General features: G+C 45.1%; 1 protein-coding gene across 1 annotated transcript; it reads right to left on the reverse strand.

Moving 5' to 3' along the window:
* Window positions 1-5,132: 5,132 nt before the first annotated feature.
* Window positions 5,133-23,548, reverse strand: MATN1 (matrilin 1; the record flags this gene model as incomplete). Its single annotated transcript, XM_083455572.1, has 7 exons — window positions 23,316-23,548; window positions 20,139-20,485; window positions 11,610-11,832; window positions 10,226-10,351; window positions 6,976-7,383; window positions 5,946-6,098; window positions 5,133-5,224 (listed from the first exon to the last, which is right to left on the reverse strand). Exons 1-7 carry the CDS (start codon window positions 23,401-23,403, stop codon window positions 5,133-5,135), a joined length of 1,437 nt encoding a protein of 478 aa, XP_083311698.1. The 5' UTR covers window positions 23,404-23,548.
* Window positions 23,549-24,026: the final 478 nt, after the last annotated feature.

Genomic DNA, 24,026 nt, shown 5'->3' on the forward strand with positions numbered 1-24,026 from the left:
TTGAACACGAACCAAATTGAATTTCTCCCCAACCCTACGTAGGAGCCCTGAGCCCTGATCAAGATTTGGAAATGGGGAGCAGTGAGGTTTTAGCCAGTAGGGGGTTCTGTAATGTGGCAGAGCCACTCTCCTGACACCAGCATTGCTGCAGCTTACGAAGAAGAAGAAGAAGAAGAAGAAGAAGAGGAGGAGGAGGAGGAGGAGGAGGAGGAGTTTGGATTTGATATCCCGCCTTTCACTCCCCTTCAGGAGTCTCAAAGCGGCTAACATTCTCCTTTCCCTTCCTCCCCCACAAAAAACACTCTGTGAGGTGAGTGGGGCTGAGAGACTTCAAATAAGTGTGACTGACCCAAGGTCACCCAGCAGCTGCATGTGGAGGAGCAGAGACACGAACCCGGTTTCCCAGATTACGAGACTACCGCTCTTAACCACTACACCACACTGGCTCTGGAAGAGCTGGAAGAGCTGTGCTAGGGTGGTACAAAGTCAGGGCTGCATGGATGCACTGCTGGAGCTAATCCGGCATTCCCATAGGTGCATCTGTGCTGCATCAGCTTCATCACCACTCACTCTGGTTCAGGTAAGTTGGAGTCAGGAGGGAGGTTCAGCGGCTCACCTCTACCACACGGGCAGCTACTAGCTTTAAGCCTTTGCTCCCCACCCTCAGGCACATCAGGATTGTGTGAAACGAGAAGACTGGTGTTCTTTTCCTTGTTCTCTTTCAGCTCTACTTGCTTTTCAAGGCTTAGATTAGTTCTACTGGATCTGTCTTTTAACCACATCCCTTGGGAAAGTGAAAGCTCTGTACATGCACTTTTGTGAGGGGGCAGGGTTCTTACCTGCAGAGAAGTAACCACAGCACTTGCTCAATAATCCAAAAGTGCCCATGGGTTAAAAAAAAAAAGGTTGCCAATCCCTGGAGTGTGTTGATGGTAAGCTGATTTGCAAATCAAGCCAACACCTTCATTGCTTTCAATGCATCAGCAGCATACGGAAGAGTTTGTTGTTGTATGGGTTGCCTCTATTTCCATAATAAACATGTAATTAAAACATGAAGAATGCAAAGCAAACCTTGTCTAGAGGGAGGCCTATTCTTCCTACTATTGATAGCAGGAGGGTGAGACAAGAGATCTTTTCATGAAGTCTAATTACAATTGCAAACTCTGCCAATGACTCATTAACATTAGAGCCAGGAAAGAACCTTTTCTTATTTTGGACCAGTGCAAATGCAGAGGAAGAGATTAATTGGATTATTTCCCTTTATCCATCTGATCGAAAACAAAAACTAATTGCCAAAGCAGTTTTTAACGACTGCTAATATATGCCAGCTATCGCTATGTTTATAATCTAATAGCTCGAGATGTGCTCATCTCAACATGGTATTTGGCTCATAATAATTTTTATTTATGTACAGGAGTCCTCCCCCCTTATGCGGGTGTTACATTCCACGCCCCTGAATGCATAAGTGAAAATCGCTTAAGTGGGGAGCACCTTATAAAAGTCCTCTAGACGTCCATTTTCCCCTGCTCACCTGCTCTCTCTCCTGCTCCCTCTCCAGTCCAGACCAAAATATGTACAGTTTAAGCTTTGAGGCAAGCAGGAGGCTAAAGGACATGCAGGTAAGTGACAGCGGCTGTTGCGCTACCACGCAGGTCAGCTGTTAAGTGGGGAGGCTGAGTAGCCTAAACAAAGGCCTGCTGTGCCTCAGGTCTCTTTGGGACTTTCTCTGCCCTCACATACCCTCCAACCATCCCTATTTTCCTAGGACATTCACGGAATTACAGAAGCCATCCAGGTTTCTGATTTCATCCCAGAATGTCCCAGTGATGGCATGCTCTTGCATGAGCTAGCAGCATCAAAAGACATGCATCCTGATTTCCATCAGGGGAATGTTGGAGGGTATGGCATTGTAGCTCCCAAGCATCCTTCTCCACTTCCTTGATCCTGCTGTTTCTCTTGGTTTAGTTTGCAGAGTCCATTTTTGTATGGTAAACACAATTGCGTGCTACACACACAAGCATTTCCCCCTAATATAATCCCTTTTTGTATGTTATTTTCACTAACGTGTGCCTTTATGCCTGTATTTCCCCTATTTATATAAACACACCATATGGCTGGAGACCTGCATCGCAAAATTCAGAGAAGTGTGGATTTCAAAGGGTGTTTCTCTTTCCATATAGTTTCAGGAATTTGAAATTGCAGAGATTCAACTTCAAACTGTTTTTAATGTTGCATTTTACATTGTTGTGGCCCATCGTGGTGCCTCATGGTGAAGGGTGGGTAATGATCCTCCTCATCATCAAATTTCTTACCCATCTTTAAAATAGCCTCAACAAAATCAACAAAACTCAGCTTAAATATTTAACTGAACTTTAATTATTTTGCCTACACACAAAAACAACTTTTACGATGACATTTCTGAGTACTCATGTTATTCTGGAAAGCCTTTTACATACTCTCAAGTATAAATATTCTGATACAAACCCCTACAAAATTAACCAAAGCCCAGCCCCTTGCGCTCACATTCGGAGGGGTGCAGTGGTGATGCTTGTGTGTTTTACATAGCATGCCTTGGCATTACTAGTTACATCTAGGTCAATGGAGTCAAAGGACTTTTACCGGGAGCAACAGAAACCCTGGAGTGGGGTCATATTGGCCTTTGGTTTTGTATCACCTTCATCAGAGGCAGCACTCATAGCAAGCTGCCTTATACCGAGTCAGAACATTGAACTGTCTTGCTCAGCATTATCTACACTGATTGGCAGCAGTTCTCCAAGGATTTGGACAGGGAACATTCCTAGCCCTACCTGAAGATGCTGGGGACTGAACCTGGGACCTTCTGAACATGAATCAGATGCTCTGCCACGGAGCCACAGCCCTATGCCATAGAGGAAAGCTGATTGGTTAACCTATGTTGGAAATTTCAAGGCCAGGGTTTCCTCCAGTTGCAGTGTCCTGCACTGTTTGCTTATAATGATTATGAAGATATTGGTTGCTTGAGGTGTGGCCGCCAATAATATTAGAGAGGGTTGCGTAGGTAAGGAGTTGGCAAGCTGCAATATCCCATTGTGCTAGCTAAGCTGTCCTGTGCAACTGCGAACAAATCCATGGATTTAGTCCTTCATACCAAACCAGACGTGACTTTGAAAAACCTTGGGATTCCTGTATTGTAGGGGATTGGACTAGAGAACCTTGGGCTCCCTTCCAGCTCTATAATTTTGTGATTCTCTGAAGCTAGGGAGAGACTATTGTTGGTGAACGGAAATGTTGGCCATAATTTTCCAGGCGATCTAACCATGCTTGCTTTTTCTTCTCATTCCAGGAGTAGGAGTTTGCAGCAGGAGCATCTTACCTTGCGTGCTGTGCTTAATATTCTTTAATTGTTTCATCTACTTCTAGATATATGTTTTATGCATAAATTATACATTTGCCATAATAATAAAAAAAAACATTCAGAGTCACATGAGTCAAATTCAGTTCTTAAAGAAAATGAGAGCAAACACAGCAACCAAAACAGAACCCACCAAGCATTCACAGAACTCATAGAAAAGAACATATTAAAACAATATAGATGTATATATTAAGCTTTCGATTAAAACAAATTCTCCGGGTATTTGATATATGCATATTCTATGGTGCGAGGAAAGTTTAATGGTGTTTGGTAACACATGGACTTCTACTGCGTTACCATGACCTGTATACCATCACAAATTTTCCTCCTTCTCAAAAAGAAGTATAGTCAGCACTGGAGAAGACCTGCCCATCCACATCTGTCAGCGTCTTCTGGTGTGTTTATTTTGAGTTGGGAAGGAGATGAAATGATTCCGCTTTTTAAACGGTGATCCTGTTTTCTAAGGCAGCAAGCTTCTTCGACACGGCTTCCAGTGAGCAAGAATTAAGGAACAGTCCTGGGTTATTTCAGAGAAGTGTGGAGACGAAAAGCCTCTGAAAGGGGTTAGGCTGATTTAGATCAGTTGGATTTTAAAAAAAATCCCCCCAAATAGTGCTGGCTCAGACTAGGTAAAGGTAAAGGTACCCCTGCCCGTTCGGGCCAGTCTTGACAGACTCTAGGGTTGTGCGCCCATCTCACTCAAAGAGGCCGGGGGCCAGCGCTGTCCGAAGACACTTCCGGGTCACGTGGCCAGCGTGACATCGCTGCTCTGGTGAGCCAGAGCTGCACACGGAAACGGCGTTTACCTTCCCGCTGGTAAGTGGTCCCTATTTATCTACTTGCACCCGAGAGTGCTTTCGAACTGCTAGGTTGGCAGGCGCTGGGACCGAACAACGGGAGTGCACCCCGCCGCGGGGATTCGAACCGCCAACCTTTCGATCGGCAAGCCCTAGGCGCTGAGGCTTTAACCCACAGCGCCACCCGCGTCCCTGGCCTGGCTCAGACTAGTTGGCTCAGACTAGTTGGACACAATGCAAGAAGCTGCATTAGACCCAGTGGTCCATCTAACACAGTACTCCTGAGCTCAGTACTGCTGAGTACTGCTGCATGTTCTGACTCTTATGGGAAATGGGGATTTTAGCAAGAGCCACTTGTTATGCAGAATTGAGAAAGTTGGAAATGCTCAACTTTCCTCTTCTACATCAGTACTGAAGATAGAAAAGCCCATCCTCCTTTGCAACTAGGGATGCAAGAAGACATAGTTTCCCATTCCACCCTTCAATGCATGCGGCAACGTTTCCATTCCACTGCAGTTCATCTTCCACCAAAAGCTATGTTATTGTCTGCAATGGCAAATTTACATCTATACCGCTGTCATTAGGATATTCCACCCCATTCATTTCAATGCAAAGGAAACAAAATGGAAATGGAGAAAGCTAATATAACCTGTTATGTATCACTTCTGGGTGAGATAAACAACAACAAATACTGGCCATATTCACTGGGTTGATTTCTGTTCTGGATATGCAACAAATAAATATCAGCATTTTCTGTTTGTTTCCCTTTATGTAGGAATTCTCCACCATCCCTATCAACTGATGAACCTACCCGGAAAAACAAGCGTTACCATCTGGCCACCTAGTTGATTTTGCAGAGAGTTTGCTCACCCAGTAACCTAACGTTTATTCCTTCCACAAACAACTCAGCACACACCCAAAATACACTCTTTTCCAAATAGCTCTCAAAGGATATGTTTCCGTGTCAGTGCCTTTATGAGGTTGTCTACCTTTGTCTGGAACTTCACAATGGCTTCACATTCACATGGATCTTCTTCTGAGGAAGAGAAAACAAAGCCATTCAATGAATCATACACTGGATAGATTCTCCTGGCTGGACATCAGTGGAAGCACTTAGAATCATAGAATTGGAAGGGAACCCAATGCAGGAATCTCAACTAAAGCATCCAAGACAGCTGGCCATCTAACCTGTGCTAAAAAACCTCCAAGGAAGAAGAGTCCACCACCTTCTGAGGGAGTCCGTTCCACTATCAAACAGCTCTTATCACCAGAAAGCTCACAGAGGTTTGGGGATAATGGTTAAAGACACATGTACTGCCCTGAATTTCTTGCCGGTAAAGCAGTATATATCCAAGGTGTGTGTGTGTGTGTGTGTGTGTGTGTGTGTGTTGACTCTGTTCCTCCATCATTTTTTCTTGGACAAAGGGGTTGTGTTAGATCAGTCTTCTCCAACCTGCTGCTGCCCCCCAGATGGTTTGGACTACAACTCCCATCACCCTCAGCCAACGTGAGCAATGCTCAGGGATTATAGGAGTTGTAGTCCAAAGCATTTGGAGGGCAGTATAAAGGGGAAGGCTGAGTCAGAGGAACCTCCCTGGCTGCTTATACTGCCCCCTGCCAATGGACTGTATGGGTTTGTGGTGTCGCTAGGCTGTACTGCCATAGTAGTCATTGTGCCTCGTGTTGCACATTTATTTGCCAGGGTAGCCAGGGTTAGAGGATTGTGCTGTAAACATACCAGGCATGACCTTCCTTACCAACACAGATTTTACTTTGTAGTTTCTTTCCAATTTGATTGATGGTTCTGAAATCGGCAGTGTAGAAGTAATGCTCTCCCACCGGATCTGAGGCAATTTCTTTAAGTTCGTCTTCAACAGCATTGCCTACTCCAACAGCGAACATCTTGTAACCTGAAACAAGCAAGAATTGCTAAACTGCTGATCTGCTTTGTGAAAAAACAACCAAGACTTTTATGCCAGGCTGAGGAACACAACAGTAAACTATGGTTTAGTGCTATGTGAATGAGCAAACATGAGCTGTGGACTCACATGCTGTGCTCTCCTCCTCTGACACAAAGAAGGGATCAGAAATATCTGTGTCCTGGTTTAAACTAAGCAGAGTTTCTAGTTATGTGTGAACTAGAGGCAGGTTTTTATCCTGCCTTGTTAACAAACCACAGCTTGAACTAACCAGTTTCCCCAGTTCAAATCTAACCGAAAAACCTTCCTGGATACTTTAAGCCAGGAAACACACACACTTCTATTCTCCTCAAAGCAAAGTGGGGAGAGGAGGTCAGACTGTATGACCCTGACTCTTAATTTGTTTCCTTCATGTAGCCTTAAACTATGGTTTAGCATTCAGTCTTTAATGCACCACACTGTGGTTTAATCTTTGTTTATAAATATAAACAAAGAATATAACCCTGGTTGCGTTTCCTAGTTAGGAAACTACAGTTTTCTGATTTGGATACAGTGGGAAACTCTGATTTAATAAACTTGAAAGTCTTGCAAACTGGTACATAAGAGATAAGGGAGGGAAGGGGAAAGTGAGCACACATGTGTAACACTCATTCTTGGTCTACGAAACCATGGTTTATGAGGCTGAGATCATTGGGTTGTATCCAACATTAGACATATTCAGAGGAGACTCATTGAAATGAATGGACCTAGGTTAGTCATGTCCTTTCATTTCAGTGTGTCTGCTCCAAGTATGACTAATGTTGGATACAGGCAATTATATCTTAATCAGGCCATTGCAAAACAGTGGTACTAAATTATGAAAACCTACCTAGTTCTTTGGCTTTCTTGGCAGCATCATTGATGTAATCTTGTGACCGGCCATCAGTGAAGACAATTGCTACCTTGGGGACTCCAGGCCTTGCACCACTGGAGATAGCAAAGGAACTGTCCACTAGGAATTTCAAAGCTTGGCCAGTCATGGTGCCTTTCTCCATGTAAGACATCCTTCTCACTGCTGCTTTGATGTCCTTCTTGTTCTTGTATTGCCCCAGTGGAAATTCCTGCCTTACTGAACTAGAATACTGGACCAGGCCCACGTGTGCATTCCTGTCTGACACATCTAGGGAATCCACTATCTGGTTGATGAACCTCTTCACCAGCTCAAAGTTCTCTGGCCTCACACTCTTTGACCCATCAATCAGGAAGACGAGGTCTGTGGCGCCTCCTCCACTGCAGGCTGGGGAGAAGAGAAGTTGGGGGGGGGGGACCAGAAAGCTGGAGCTAGTCATCTTTTTCATTTAAAGAAACACACTCTTTAAAATGGGGGGGGGGACCCTTTTCAGTCATGAAGGCCACATTCCTTTCTTGCTCTGGGTTCATTCCAGCTGAACCTCAGGTCAACTCAGATTGGCCCAAATCAGTTCAGGATCCAGGATTCAGCTAGACCAGTTTCACAGCCTTAGTTTCTGCAGGAGCTCACACAGCCATCTGTATACTCCATCCATGTAAGCAAGAAGTGTTCCCAGAGTTCCAGAATGCATTTGCAACCAGGCAAAAACACTCAAGGCAGTTGCATGGTGGGGTTGGTGAGGGACTGTGTCTCTGAAGGGTATGTGGCCTGGGGAGAGTCTCAAGGGCCAGATACGGGGGGGGGGGGGGCTGAATATAACCCTGAGGCCTGATGTTCCCCATCCCTGTTTTAAAGGCTGAATTTAGCAAACATACATGGCTGGTTAAGTCAACATTCTTCATTCCAGATATAAGGAAACAGTTGTCCTCCAGATGTAACATGGTCAGAGATGATGGGATCTGGAATCCATCAACATCTGAAGGGCCACAGGTTCCCAGTCCCATATAGTTCCATCAAGCTCAGTGGGTTAAGTTCCTACCCTTCAGCATTTCTCCAATGAGAGTAGGGAAATCCTATTCCATCCCCTCCCAACATTTCTTCAATGAAAATAGAGACATCCTAAGGAAAAGTGGGACATTCTGGGATCAAATCAGAAACTGGGACAGCTTCTGTTAATCTGGGACTGTCCCTGGAAAACAGGGACATTTGGAGAGTCTGTAACGTAGGCCAGTGTGATCGATTTCCGTGGTAAATAGCAGGCAAGCAGGTCCTAATCCATACAGGTTGCAGTGAGGCTTTAACCCTTTGCCCTCTGTTGCAATCCGAATCTAAATGGGGGAGGGGCTTGTTTGTACTAGACCAAAAGCTTCCATTGGGGCAAATGGGAGCTTACATTCTAATGCAAACAGCAGGCTCAGAGATAAAGTGTGAATCAGACAGGACCTTGGGCCAGTTGCAGTGTTAGAACCATCCGTATAATACAACGCTATGTCAGAGCTCCAATCTGGATCAGGGAGAAGCTGTGTCCATAATTTACATCTCACCTTGTTTGACCCCCTCCGGTCTCTTGAAAATGAGATACAAAGCACAAGAGAGACTCAAAGGCTATGTAAGCATCAGCTCTTGAAAGTACTAATTCTCAGAAAGGAAATGAGGGAAAGTCATTTCGACTGGCATGCATTCAAGATGTTAGATATTGATCCAGTCTATTTCTCTCTCTTTTGTGTTATGGAACCTTCCCAAATCCCAACTTCCCCAAACTGAGTTGGTTGTGTTTCAGCTATTGGATACTATTCCTAATTCAGCCACTGGCTAGGTTTTTCTAAAGTTTACTCAAGGAGGTTATACATTTCAGTGGTCTCCTTGTTCTGCCAGGGGAAGTTGGTGCAAAGTTTTAAACTGGGCGATCTATACTCCTTGTTGCTTTTACAGCTCTTTGGAGGCCATTGGAGAAGGTTACTTAAGGATTCCAGAAGTGACGCAAGCAATGTAGTTATGCTTGTGGAGGGGGAAAGGAGGTGTTGAAGGGAGTGTCCTGGACAAAGCATTCATGCAGCAGCAGGCCCATGGCCCTGTGAGAATGAGCTGCTTGTATCACCTCATTGCAAATATGGCCCCTAATCCACCCTACCTATGACTCTCCTGGCACATGGAAGTCCAAGGAAATGGTGGTTTAAGAGACACAGAAACAATGTAGGTGGTCTTAACTAGAGGAAAGGACCTGCTTCTTGGACAAGTGTCGCAATGTGCTCATGGAGGGAGAATATTGCAAAAATATGCAGCTCATGAGTTTTCAGTGCAGAGGCAGCGCATGTAGTGCTCTCCAGACTCTCTGAGACTACAACTCCCATCATGTCTAATCTTGGCCATGCAGGCTGGGACTGATGGGAGTTGGAGTCCAAAATATCTGGACTACCTCTAAGGTTCACTAAGGGCATCTTTCCCCCCTGCAAGGTTGTGTTCCCAGCACTTTTCCCTGATACAATGCACTTTTTATACATTGGTGAATTGCAGCGCAACTTTTGCATAAGTGTAAATTTCAAACTGTGAGTTAATTAGTTTCTCACAAAAATGCAAACAAAATTTAATTTCTCCCCCATTTTTAACTTAAGCCAATTAGATCTAGTTGTTCCCTGGTGGTCTGAAGAGAGCAAATCTTTGCCTTCTTCTATGCGAAATCTCTTTAGGTATTAGAAGAGTGCTATCAGGTTCCCCTGTGGCCTTCTCTTCTCCAGCCTAAAACTACCCAGCTCTTTCAACCTTTCCTCATATGACTTGTTTTCCATATTCCTGACCATCTTCATTGCCCTCCTCTGAACTCATTCCCATTTGTCCTCAGTAAAGATGGAGCATTTGTGGCTCTTCAGATTTTGTTAGACTACAACTCCCATCATTCCTAGAGTGTGGCCATGCTTGTTTGGGAAGATGGGAGTTGGGAGTCCAACAACATCTGGAGGACTACAGGTGCCCCATCTCTGGTCTGCAACACCCTTCTTAAAGCATGTCATCTACAATCGCTGGTGACCAAAACCATGGTTCCAGATGAACACGTCAAGCAGTGGCGAGGCGGGATATGAAGAGCAATTAAACAGCCTGTATATTTTGTGTCATGTGTATGCTTGCAAACTTGAGATTAAGATGAGGAAGATAGCATGCTTCCTGAATGTAGAAATTTGCATGCATTCAAAACATTGGCCCACTCTACCAAGTTGAAAACAACATTATTTACCACTGCAGGTTTTTCCATCAGTGTTAAGCGTGAACCCTTCTTTACACGCACAGGTATAAGAAGCCCCTGTACTGACACAGATCTGCTGGCAATCGTGGTCTCCAGTGGCACACAGGTCTGACACAGCTGCAAAGTAATAACATGCCATGTCAAAACATATATTTATACTGGCGGAAAGTACCCGACGTTGCTCAGGAATCCTAAGAAACCAAAGTCATTGGAACACTTCCATCCACTATTTTGATTGCGCGGACACAGGTGGCCCTGAGGGTACAGTTGTGGTGATGGGGCTGGCAGCAGCATGGGTGCGAGAAAGGGGTCAGAGAGGGGGTGGGAGAATCTGGATCTGCAGTGGGATGGCATCATTGTTGGGGTGGTATTGAGGCATTTTGCCTACATTGGGAAAATGACTTGTGCTGGCCCCCTCCAGATGTTTTGGACTACAACTCCCATCACCCCTGACTATTGGCCATGCTGGTGAAGACTGATGGGAGTTCTGGTCCAAAATACATACTTTGTGAAGCCTTGTACCAAAAGTGGATTACATGACTTTCTTTCGCTTGGTAATTTCCAATGTACAACTTTGCTTATTGCGCTGAGGGTAAGAACAGTCTGTGGTCCTTGGGTCATATCCAATCATGCTCTACTTAGAGTAGACCCATGGAAATTAATTTCCCTAAGTTAGTTGTGCCCTTTCATTTTAGATATAGATAGATAGATAGATAGATAGATAGATAGATTCTGTTTTACAATTTAAAAATATTCATTTAAACAACCTTAAAATATCAATGACTTGCCTTCTTCTCTTTCCATGGTTTATTTTGCATAACATAAATCCCTGCATATTTTACAAAAACTAAAGCATTCCATATTCCATTACTGCATCCATCAAAACTTATTTACACTGTTGAATTTATCTTAATGCTGCCTAAGTTTTCAAGTGTACAAAACTCCCCCCAAACATATTCAATAAACATTTTCCAATCTTCTTTAAACGTATGTTCTTCTTGTTCTCTTATTCTATATGTTGCACATATTCCATCAGTTTAAGTTGCCATTCTTCTTTAGTTGGGATCTTGCTCATTTTCCATTTTTGCGCTAACAAAACACGGGCCGCAGTAGTAGCATACATAAATAACTTTTTATGGGAACACCTGGGAATTTCTGTCTGAGTTATCCCCAACAAAAACGACTCTGGGGTTTTTTTTTTGTTTGTTTTTTAAAAACATTTTTTTCAGTTCATTACGAATTATTTCCCAATACTCTTTTACCCTTTTACAGGTCCACCACATATAAGTTCCACATGTTGTGCCCTTTAATTTCAGTGGGTCTGCTCTGACTAATGTTGGATGCAACCCAGCACAAGACTTCCTTAACAACTTACCGCAGAATGCCTCCTGGAACTTCTTGGTCAGCTTCTCAATGACACTGTAGCTCTCCACATAATCCACATGTTCGTCCAGAGGTGGGCTGGCCATCTGCCGCAAAGTGTGCATGTCCACACGGCCCACGCCAATGGCAAAAATTTCAATCCCAAGAGCTCGGGCCCTTGCTGACACATCCTTCACCCCATCCTGGGGGCGTCCATCTGTCACTACAATGGCTACCTGTGGGTAAGAGAGCGGCAAAGGACTCTCCAGCTGCACACAGTACTGCTTATTCATTCATTTATTTTATTTTATTACTATATCTATATCCTGGGGTTCAGGGTAGTTTGCAACGGTTCAAAACATCAATTACAAAATTCAGAGGAATAAAGCGAACTAGTGAAAATAATAATCAAAATGCATCACCACACATTTTAAATCAGCAGTTAAAGTGCAATTTGCCCTGACAGCAGCCCAGTGGTCAGTATTGTTTGCTCCTTAGTTTCTAAAGGCCTGTCTAAAATAGGAAGGTCTTAGCCTTTTGGTGGAAAGAGAGCGAGGAGGGAGACAATCTCACCTCCCTTGGGACGGAATTTCACAGTATGGGAGCAGCTACAAAAAAGGCTCGCTCTTGTGTCACCACCAACCAGGCTTCTGATGTTGATGGGGCCAAGAGATACTGCTCACTTGAGCATTTTAGCACCTAGGCAGGTTCTTATAGGGAGATATATTTCAGGCAGCCAGGTCACAACTTTCCTAATTCTGCCTTCACTTGGATGGCATCTATACTGAAGCACATGGGCCGGCAAACTAAGGCCCATGGGCTGGATTAGGCCCAACTGCCTTCTGGATCCAGCCCACAGACACTCCGGGAATCGCTGTGTGGTTTGCCAGAGTGCATGTTCTTTCCCTCTCCCTCACACGGCAGTGGCAGCGCCTCCCCGCCTCCTCCTGGATTCTCCCTGCCCTGCCTAGAGGAGGAAGGGTGCTGGGCTTTGTTGTCGCCAGCAGCAGCAGTGCTCGAGTGGCCACCATTTTAAGCAGCCCCTCTCCGGAGCCCATTCGTGTGCCACTCATTGTCCTGCTGCCCCCACTGCCAATCCCTGCCTCTCGCAAGACACAGGTAAGCAGCCACCAGAGCTCGTGGTGCTCTTGCAGCATTTATTTATTTTTTCAAAATATAGTCCAGCCCCCCACAAGGTCTGAGGGACAGTAGACTGCCCTCCTGCTGAAAAAGTTTGCTGACTCCTGCTGAAGCACATCATGCTATCAGAGTCAGTTCTTCTACTCAGCTTGCTCAACCTTTAATTGGAACCAATAATAATCCTATTTTCCTATAAACAATCAATCACAGAAGTTATTGAGTCTACACCACCAGGAACACACACCATTGCATATATTATGAAAGAGCTATATTTAGTTTTTACAGCAGAATATTTTACAAATCCAACTGGATTTGTAAGGGAATACAAGATTCAGCCTTAGTAACCTTTGGAGACAAGAGAAATAGTAGGTGGTAGTCATATGTTGGAATTTTATGTTATAAGAATGAGAAATGAGAGCAGCCACATGCTTTAAGGATGCCAATGCTTCACCAGATAAAAATGCAAACACGAGTTAAACCTGCTTAAACCAAAGACCCCACGTTGCTCAGTCACTTTGCTTGTTTAGTCTTCGGTCGCGTGGTTTTTGGTTTCTTGGAAAGTGTGTTTATATGCCTCCTAAGTCCTCCAGACAATATTTACCTTGCATATATATATATATATTCACTCAGACACACAACTTTAAAGCATGGACCTGTGCCTAGACAGCATAGGGCAAAAGCTAAGTGTGAATCAGTTGTGTGCAGTCAGTGGACTAGAAGAAGAAGAGAAGAAGAGTTTGGATTTGATATCCCGCCTTTCACTCCCCTTCAGGAGTCTCAAAGGGGCTAACAATCTCCTTTCCCTTCCTCCCCCACAACAAACACTCTGTGAGGTGAGTGGGGCTGAGAGACTTCAGAGAAGTGTGACTGGTCCAAGGTCACCCAGGAGCTGCATGTGGAGGAGTGGAGACGCGAACCTGGTTCCCCAGATTATGAGACTACCGCTCTTAACCACTACACCACACTGGCTCTAGGACTAGGGGTCTAGGCTAGTCCCCTAAAGTATTAAAGCCTAGCACCTTCTTCCCAAAGCCCCGGGAAGCTTCTGCCCAGCTTAGGGAGGGAGGTGCAATGCTTATGTGTGTGATGTCGGGACACCACACGCATGATGTCAGGAACCCCCAATCATCCTCACAAGCTGGAGCCTCTGGCTTTAACTGTTCCCCTCTGAAAAATTTCACTGCATGCCACTATTGTAGATGAACCCTTAGTTTCAAGTTGAAAGCAACTGGCAGGGGAAGGGTTATGCACTCTTTCCTGTCCTGTCCCTCCTTACATGCAAACCACACTTCCCAAAGGCACTTTCCATTGTATTCAAGGCTTCATCGCATATGGCTACAATGTACCCTGTATTTTGCTTCTTAAAACTGAACAAGGATCATAGCACTCAGTGCAATGCCCCTTGTTTGCCAGAAGAGAGAGCCATTTATTTAACAAATTGGGTGGGGGAGACACGAAGTAGAGGGGCTTCCCTTGCACACAGAATGTGTGTGAGAGAGAGGTGGGGGTGGTTTTCAACTTGTCGATTAAAACAAATCAAAATCAGCCTTCCACAATATGACAGAGACTTTTACACAGCAGTTTCAACCCGACCTCCAAAAATATTGCAATTTATTTACTATTTATTTAGAGCATGTGCCATTAAGCTTTCCAGAGTGGCTTACAGAGTTAAAATGAGACTGCCCCCTGCTCGCTGGCTTACGTAAACACAACACGTAAAGGAAAAGGGGGGGTGGAGGGAAGGGAATCAAACTCTTGGCAGAGCAGGTAAATCTGGGTCTTGTCACTTTTTCCAGTTCATTTTGGCACAGGTCAGAAAACAGACCAATTTTTTAAAAAGAGATTTCTTCTGGGTGTTGAAATCTCATGCAGCTAAGGAAAAAGCCAACTTCCTTCATATCCCACAACACAGGAAAAAGCAGTTTACTAATAGTATATCCACATTCATCATAAGGACAGTAGCCTTCTAAGGAGCTGCCTTCCCCCTGGATCTTTCCAGGATATTCCTTCCATAAATTTCCATCTATCTCTTTATAGCCTTTAGGTAAAGGAGCCACCAAGTTCAAAAAGCCAGTTCAATTTCTTATGTAAGCCTATGTTTGTTATGGGCGTAGGTCACATCCTTGCCATACTTTTAAAGCCATCTTATATGACTGTAAGGGATGTGGGTGGCACTGTGGGTTAAACCACAGAGCCTAGGACTTGCCGATCAGAAGGTCGGCGGTTCGAATCCCCGGGACGGGATGAGCTCCTGTTGCTCGGTCCCTGCTCCTGCCAACCTAGCAGTTTGAAAGCACGTCAATGTGCAAGTAGATAAATAGGTACCGCTCCGGCGGGAAGGTAAGCGGCATTTCTGTGCGCTGCTCTGGTTCGCCAGAAGCAGCTTAGTCCTGCTGGCCACATGACCCGGAAGCTGTACGCCGGCTCCCTCGGCCAATAAAGCGAGATGAGCGTCGCAACCCCAGAGTCGACCACGACTGGACCTAATGGTCAGGGGTCCCTTTACCTTTTATACCACTGTAACAGTCATAGATTCCCCCAAAGAAACCTGAGAGCTATAGTTTCTTAAGGGTACTGACTTTAGAGACCTACAATTCCCAGTACGCCCAGCAAACTACAGTTCCCAGGATTCTCTATTACTGTTAAAGCGGTATAAGTGTATTTTTAATGTATGGTGCAGCTGTGAGCATAGAAACCATGCCAGAAAATGGGGCCGGGAAGAGACAGAGAGAGAGTTGGCAACAGCAACTTGCCACAATGGCTTTGTTCTACTTCCACTGTTGGAGGAAAACAGCAAAGTCAAATGCAATACCCTCTGGGCTAGCCAGAATTCCACAGTCCCTTTTGACCTCACTGCTGCATGACTCTGCAGGGCCCCCCAAATTGATTTGGGGCCCGGATCTGTGTTGGTTCATCCCTGGATTGTCTCAGGTCATACTGGGGCTACTGCAAAACGCTAGATTGAACCCTGAACCAGATTGCAGGGGTGGAGGGAGAGCTGTGCATAATCCTGTTCTTTATGTTTAAGGTGGACTTGAATTGAGCAGCCTTTCAAATAGAGGATGCCTCTGAACAGAGGGCTGTCCTCTCTAAAGTAGGACACATGGGGCCAACCTGGCAGACACAATGCTGTATATTGTCTTTTCATAAAATGATATTATGCAAAACCTAATGGCTTGGAATACACTTAAGCCATATCACCGTGAAATTTAAACTCGAGGGGTTTAAAGGCGAGGGGTTGTCAGCCAAGATGGGTCTCTTTCGCTCTCCTAAAGGACAAAGACCTCCACAGTCCACAGAGTTCCTTTTAGCAAGCTAAAAGGCCCCTTCAACTGTATGTAACAATATATTTATTTCGGCACCTTTTCTATCCCTATAAAAAGGGAAAATAATACAGTCTGGGAATGTTTCGTCCTGCAGGTTATGAAAACCTGAAAACAGAGACTGGAAGCTGCTTTCCACGTTTCAAAAATAATCCACCTAAGAATCTGCTCTTGGGTTTCACCAAAATGCAGACAACACATCATTCTTATTTAGGTTCAAGTATTAAGGTTTTATGGAGCAGGGATGGCAAAGGAAGAATCTGGCATCACCAAAATGGACATAGAAGGCAATGAGCTGGATGCAGATTGAGCTGAACTTTGTTCTTATTAAAATCAACATGACTGAAGTTTATCTCAGCTAACTTGGAGCTGCGTCTAGTGTTAGCCATATGCTCAGAGTGAGCTCACTGAAATTAATGGACGTGGAAAACTTAGGTCCATTAATTTCAGCAGGTCTACTCCAACCAAAGTTTAGTCTCATAGAGAATTACAGAATCATAAAACTGCAGAGTTGGAAAGGACCCCAACGGTTCTTAATCCAACACCCTGCAATGCAGGAACTACAGCTAAGGAATCCGTAACAGGTGGTCTTCCAACCTCTTTTTTAAAAAACCCAGTGAAGGAGGATCAGCACTTCTGCTTCATTGGAGGTTCTTAAACAGGGGTTGAATGGCCATCCAGAGAAGGGCTTTGCATGCCTAATGTCCCAGGTTCAATACGCCGCATCTCTAAGGCAGTACTTCCAAGAGATAGGTAAAGGTAAAGGGACCCCTGACCATTAGGTCCAGTCGTGACCGATTCTGGGGTTGCGGTGCTCATCTCGCTTTATTGGCCGAGGGAGCCGGCATACAACTTCTGAGTCATGTGGCCAGCATGACTAAGCCGCTTCTGGCAAACCAGAGCAGCGCACGCAAACACCGTTTACCTTCCCCCTTATTTATCTACTTGCACTTTGACATGCTTTCGAACTGCTAGGTTGGCAGGAGCAGGGACTGAGCAACGGGAGCTCACCCCGTCACGGGGATTCAAACCACTGACCTTCTGATCGGCAAGTCCTAGGCTTTGTGGTTTAACCCACAGTGCCACCCATGTCCCTTACTTCCAAGAGATATTCCTCTCTTAAATCCTGGAAAGCCACTGCCAGGAAGTACAGACAACATTAGCCTAGATCAGGGATCAGCAAACTTTTTCAGCAGGGGGCCAGTCCACTGTCCCTCAGACCTTGTGGGGGGCTGGACTATATTTTGGGGAAAGAAAAGAAAAAAGAACAAATTCCTATGCCCTACAAATAACCCAGAAATGCATTTTAAATAAAAGGACACATTCTATTCATGTAAAAACACGCTGATTCCTGGACCATCCGTGGGCCAGATTGAGAAGGCGATTGGGCTGGATCCGGCCCCCGAGCTTTAGTTTGCCTACCCATGTCCTAGATGGATTGATAGGCTGATTCAGTCTAAATCAGCCTCCTGTGAGACATAATTGAAGAGTTGTATCCCGTCTCTTTTCTTCCAGAATAAAATGTGTCAGTACTCACCATGAAGTTTTTAGAGTAACTGCCACACTTTTAACCAGTGCTTTTCTTCTAGGGGGGAAAAATATGCTGGTACTGCGTACCTTTGCATACCCCCAGAAAGAAAGAAAAAGCACTGGTTGTATCTATAACACAGCTATAAAAAAAGCCACTTACACTACATTAACTTCACAATGCAAGACCCTCGCTAGATTAAATGAAAAGCAAGCCAGGAGCGATGGCATTATGGCAGCAGCATTGCTTCTGAAATGACAGTTTTGCTTAATAAGTGACTTGAGTTTGTACTGAGTGGAAGTAAAAATAAATAAATAAAAGCATTTCTGGGCAACCACATGTTATTCCTTCTATCAAGTTCCCTTTCCTCTCATAACCAAAGCTGATCTTCTCCAGCCAAGGAAGTACAGAGCCAGCTGCAAAGTTGTTCTCCTACTCCCCAAGTGAATTAAAGAAGGCAATGATCGTATGAGTGATGGCACCTGGTGCAATTCCTCTCTCATCCAATGGATTGTTTGTTTGTTTGTTTGTTCCCAGCCCATCTGGCTGGGCCTCCCCAGCCAATCTGGGCGGCTTCCAACAAAGATTTAAAATATATTAAAATGTCACACATTTTATAATAATAATTTATTATTTATACCCCGCCCATCTGGCTGGGTTTCCCCAGCCACTCTGAGCAGCTCCCAATTGAATATTAAAGACACAATACAGCATCAAACATTAAAAGCCAATCTGGGCGGCTTCCAAGAAAGATTTAAAATATATTAGAATGTCACACATTAAAAACTTCCCTAAACAGGGCTGCCTTCAGATGTCTTCTAAAAGTCAGGTAGTTGTTTATTTCCTTGACATCTGATGGGAGGGCATTCCACAGGGCAGGTGCCACTACCGAGAAGGCCCTCTGCCTGGTTCCCTGCAACTTGGCTTCTTAGAGTGAGGGAACCGCCAGAAGGCCCTTGGAGCTGGACCTCAGTGTCTGGGCAGAACGATGGGGATGGAGATGCTCCTTCAGGTATACTGGGTCAAGGCCGTTTAGGGCTTTAAAGGTCGCCACCAACACTTTGAATTGTGCTCGGAAATGTACTGGGAGCCAAAGTAGGTCCTTCAAGACTGGTGTTATGTGGTCTTGGTGGCCACTCCCAGTCACCAGTCTAGCTGCCGCATTCTGGATTAATTGCAGTTTCTGAGTCACCTTCAAAGGTAGCCCCACGTAGAGTGCATTGCAGTAGTCCAAGCGGGAGATAACTAGAGCATGCACCACTCTGGCAAGACAGTCCGCAGGCAGGTAGGGTCTCCACTGGCATTGATATGAGGTGAAACTCTTGCCCAGCACCTGCTACCTGTGTTTGAATGTGAAGCCTTCCTTCTGCACACAAAGCACGTGTTCTACCGCTGAACTATGACCCACCCCTAACAAAACTGGTATTCCATAGAAGGGTCAAATTAAAAACCCAAGCAGAGTTGTGGCCTGACTTAGGCATACTTTTTACCTTGTTCTACATAAGGGCCATTCTGATAAGGAAAACCCAGGTTGCTTTTGGCAAGAGGAGTCTGCCTGGAGCTGAAATTAGGAAATAATTGGATAAGCAGAAAACAGAAGTGGTGTAGAGGGGGCCATTGTGGGGACAAAAGTGTAAATTAAAATGACTGCAAACAGTCATTCAAGCATGAAATTATATCCCTCTCCCAGGAATTCCTGCTACAAAGAATAGGCAAACTGAAGTAAGCAGGCACTAGGGGACAGGACGGGACAAAGGATTTCCCCTAATAGATTCTTTGTCCCCTGCTTTCCATAGAGGTGTTACCCAAAATTTCTGCATATTTTGTTTTATTTTGTCAGCTGTCTCTCCAAGCTTATATTTTTCAAAAATGTACAGAAAGCAAAGTTCATCCTAGAAGTTGCTTGCTGCTTTCTTTATTTTTTCTTTTTCTACTTACTACTTCATTTTTTAAATTTATATACCACTTAAACCCACAATTTCAAAGCAGTGTAGAGTAGGGATACAGCCAGGAATGTTCAAATGTGTCAATTTCAGTTCCAGTTTTTCCTTTTCCCATTCTTAAGCTGCATTCTCCACATTGCCACACCAGTATGTAATTCTTAAAAATAAAAAAGAAGTCCTCATGAAAAGTCATCAGGATTTTAGTGCTAATTCCTCCTAGTATACAGGTTTTTGCAAAGCAGTTTCCCCTAAAATAATGCATTTCTATGCACATTTATCCCAGTGCAGGACTTATTATACACATTGCTTAAGTGGAGAACTTGATTGCAAAATTCAGAGAAGTCCAAATGTTGAAATATGGCTGCGTTTTGGTTCCCATATTGTTTCAGGAACTGTGAATTAGCTAGGTTCACTTTTAAATCCAAACTGAATCAAATTTCTCCCCCAGCTCCAGATACAGCATAAAATCAGCCCCCTCCATATCTGCCTAGATAGCCTGCTTATTCCATTTGGCAGGAACTATTTATCCAGGCTTATATTTTTGCAAGAAAGGTTAGAAACCAAACAGGAGGCACAAAGGTTCTTGCAAGCCCACACAGTTTCCATACCTTGTTAATCTCTGGAGATCTCACTCGGGCGCCTTCGACCTCACTGAATGCTCTGTTGATTGCAAACTGGATAGCCAGGCCTGTCATGGTCCCAGTGGAGAGTGGTTCGATCTTGCGAACAGCTTGCAGCAGGCTGGCCTTGGTACGGTGAGTCTTGAGGGACAATTCATTCTTGACTGCACTGGCGTAGTTGATGACGCCAACCCGTGTAGCATTTGGTCCCACATCAAGTGACTCAATGACCTTGGACAAGAAGACCTTGACTTGCTCAAATTCATTGGGGCGCACACTTCGGGAACTGTCAACGATGAAGAGCAGGTCTGTAGGTCTTGTCCTACATTGGACACCTGCATGAAAAAAATGAAGAGCCCTTTTCAGCCTTGAGAAAACTAAATTTGGAAGTGAGCTCCACTGAGCTCAGTAAGGTTGAATCTCAGGTATATAGATGGCACAGGATTGCAATCTTAGCATCCTCCTTATTTTAAAACCTTATTTTATTTTGCTACTGTTCGATCCACTAAATAAGTGAAATCAAGAGAACTGGGATAAATCTTTGCAATCTTTCAGACCATCATCTGAAAGGTGTACTAAAACCAAACACTTGGACATGCTTTGGGGAATTTCTAGGGTTGTCTTTCTTGGTTGTAAGCATTGCCTATGTTCAGATGACATCATATGGTATCATTATGAAGGAGTGAGGAAGTACCCCTCCTACAAAAAAAACCTGGAAGTGACCACCATACTTTACCATCCCTGTAACTAAGTTAGCTATGTCTGTCACCCATGACCACTACAGGTATCCATGTTCAGAGGAAGTATTCTTCATAGCAACCTGTGTCTGGGGAGAGGAGATTGCTATCAACTTAGTGCACTCCTGAGAAGCCAGAGACATCTGTCTGACCCCTTCTGAAAGCAAAACTCCCTTACCTGATGCATGCAGATGATTTCCTACATTGGAAATGTTCTTATTGCTTTTTGATCATGAGACTAGTCCCCCAGAAAAGCTAAAATGTGATTAGAGGATACTTTGTGCTGATCATCTAGAGCGGAAGGGATGGGGAATTGGTCGTCTTCCAGATGCTGTTTGACCCCCAACTCCCATCAGCCCTACCCATAGGCACCAACTCCTAGAGGTTGAAGCACTTTGGGCTCCCCAGTATTGATTGATTGATTGATTGATTGATTGATTGAGGGGGTTAGGCTGGCCATTGTTCAGAGGGCAGAGGAGGGTGAGCACAGAGATGGGCGTGGCGCAGCTTCAGTGACTCGTAGCTCCTCCTGCTGCTGCTGCCCTTGTGTGGCAGGGGAAGGGGGGGATGGGAGCCGCTGGCCACTGGGACTGTGGTGCTGCTGCGTTTGGCTCCACCCCCTGACTCCTCGCATCGTTGCATGCATGACTCATGTCAGGCCCCCACAATCTTATTTAAAAGTTGGCGCCTCTGGCCCTGCGCAGTACAGCCAATAGGGATGACGATAGGTATAGTTAAGCACTATCTGGAGAGCCAAAAATTCCACACTGGAAGCTGTTTTATACTGAGTCAAACCATTGATCCATCTAGCTCAGTATTGCCAGCACCAACTGGCAGCAGCTCTCCAGGATTTCAGACCAGAGTGTATCTTCATCCTACCTGGAAATGTTGGGGATCAAATTGAGGAACTTCTGCATGCAGATATTGGCATTTTCCTAGTAACAATATGCTAAGCACTGTGGAATGTCTCTGGGAAGCCCAAGAAGCAGCAGGTCAGGAAGGCAATGGAATCACTGGTATTCTATGCAAGATTGACTCTGAGATAACAATTCCCTTTAGGTATCTTGCCTGGGACGCGGGTGGCGCTGTGGGTAAAACCTCAGTGCCTAGGACTTGCCGATCGTATGGTCGGCGGTTCGAATCCCCGCGGCGGGGTGAGCTCCCGCCGTTCGGTCCCAGCTCCTGCCCACCTAGCAGTTCGAAAGTACTCTTAAGTGCAAGTAGATAAATAGGTAGCGCTTTATAGTGGGAAGGTAAACGGCATTTCCGTGTGCTGCGCTGGTGCTGGCTCGCCAGCGGCAGCTTCGTCACGCTGGCCACGTGACCTGGAAGTGTCTTCGGACGGCGCCGGCTCACGGCCTCTAGCGAGATGAGCACGCAACCCTAGAGTCAGACACGACTGGCCCGTATGGGCAGAGGTACCTTTACCTTTACCTTTATCTCGCCTGGTAGCCACTTATGGACATAGCCTACACGTGTCTATCTGCTACATCCATGGTTTTCTGGATGAGACAATTAGCTGTAACAACTGTGTGAACGGAAATTCTTTTTCAAGGATGGTCATGCTCAAACTACTCACATTCCTGCTCTCAGATCCCTTATTTGAACTGCTACTGTCATTCAAAGAATAGCCATAGGAAGATGCCTTATACTGAGCTCAACCATGGGTCCATGTAGCACAGTATTGTCTACACTGACTGGCAGTGGCTCTGCAGGGTTTGTCTCCCAGCCCTACCTGGAGATGCTGGGGATTGGGTGTAGGACTGTCTGCATGTTCTGCCCCTGAGCAAAGCTATTTCTTTTGCCCTACTGAGCTAAGGAGAAAAAAAAATGGCCAGGTGATTTGTTACGTCCTTCCATGGAGAAGATGGAGAAGATGTACTTGCTAGTAAGCCAGGTGTCCCCCATCTTATATTTGCGCATCTGGTACTTTCTGCCTAAGTGCAGAACCATACTCAGATGTCTTACTGAATCCCCAAAAAAAGCTTACTTCCAGGGAATGGGGGTTAGGACTGCAACCTTAGCTGAATGACTCATTTCTCAAAAGATGTTCTTCCCCACAGAAGCACCTGACTCACTCCAAACAAGAATGAAATCTCTTGTACTGGGCTCTGAAACAGGCAAAGTCTGAGAACAAGACAGATGCTTGTGTGTACTAGGAAAATGAATACTGCTACTCTGTTAGATCTAGGTGTGTGTGCCTTCATCTCAGCTGCTAATTCCAAAATAAAGAAGCAAGCAGTAACAGAGAAGAGAGCCTTGCAAGTGTCCTTGCCCTAGGAGAATATCCACACTCTCAGCCAACCAACATGCATGCATTTTCTCACAATTCGCAAACCTTGCTATGCTTTAATTCCCTTCTCTGTTGCCCCAGCCTGCTGGCCCAGGTGGAATGGAAAGGACTGACAAGCTCATTTGCATCACTTACCTCTCAGCTGAGGAGGGACCCCATTAACTCCCTGCTCCTGAAAAAGCAGCAGCACAGAGATCAGGAAGCCGGGGAAAAATGCTGTCATGATGGCTGGACTGAAGGCAGAGAGTAGAGTGGCAGGCACCGGCTTTGGCCCTGAGGTATTAATGGGCCACTCCTCAGAAAGGCAGCAAGCCAACCTATAGCATGTGTGAATGATGGGGTGGAGGTGGGAGGGAGGAGATTGAATGGAAGTGTGGAAGGACAGATATTGACAAGGAAAAGTCCCTTGGCCCTTCCCATTGCCTGGACTTGCGACAACAGCCTCATTGCTTGACTAGGAAGTGGGAAGTAGTAAAAGCGACCAGAAAGGGACCTGGAATGCAGGGAATTTGAGACCTGAACAGTGAAGCCAGTCACATCCATCTGAAGGGAAAGGGCTTTAATCTGCCAATCACCAGCTTCAATCTAGCCTGGGGTCTGCCACAGTAAGTAAACTGTCTCCAGCAAGTTGGGCCAAAGACTTTTCCGTGTTCGAGACCACTAGGGATGGGGACAGGATGGAGTTGGGTGGGTTGCATAAAAATAGCTGCACGGGCACACAGAATGTTAGGGGAGGGAAATGTAGGCATGAAGAAACAGCAGTTTTCTTATTAATTCTGACTAGGAGGTCTCAAAAAGAGAGCACGTGGATTTTTCACAATGGGGAGGTTGGGGGCGTAAGACGAT

The sequence above is a fragment of the Podarcis tiliguerta genome (assembly GCF_965153285.1).
Source record: "Podarcis tiliguerta genome assembly, chromosome: 8".
In the NCBI taxonomy this organism is placed as follows: Eukaryota; Metazoa; Chordata; class Lepidosauria; order Squamata; family Lacertidae; genus Podarcis; species Podarcis tiliguerta.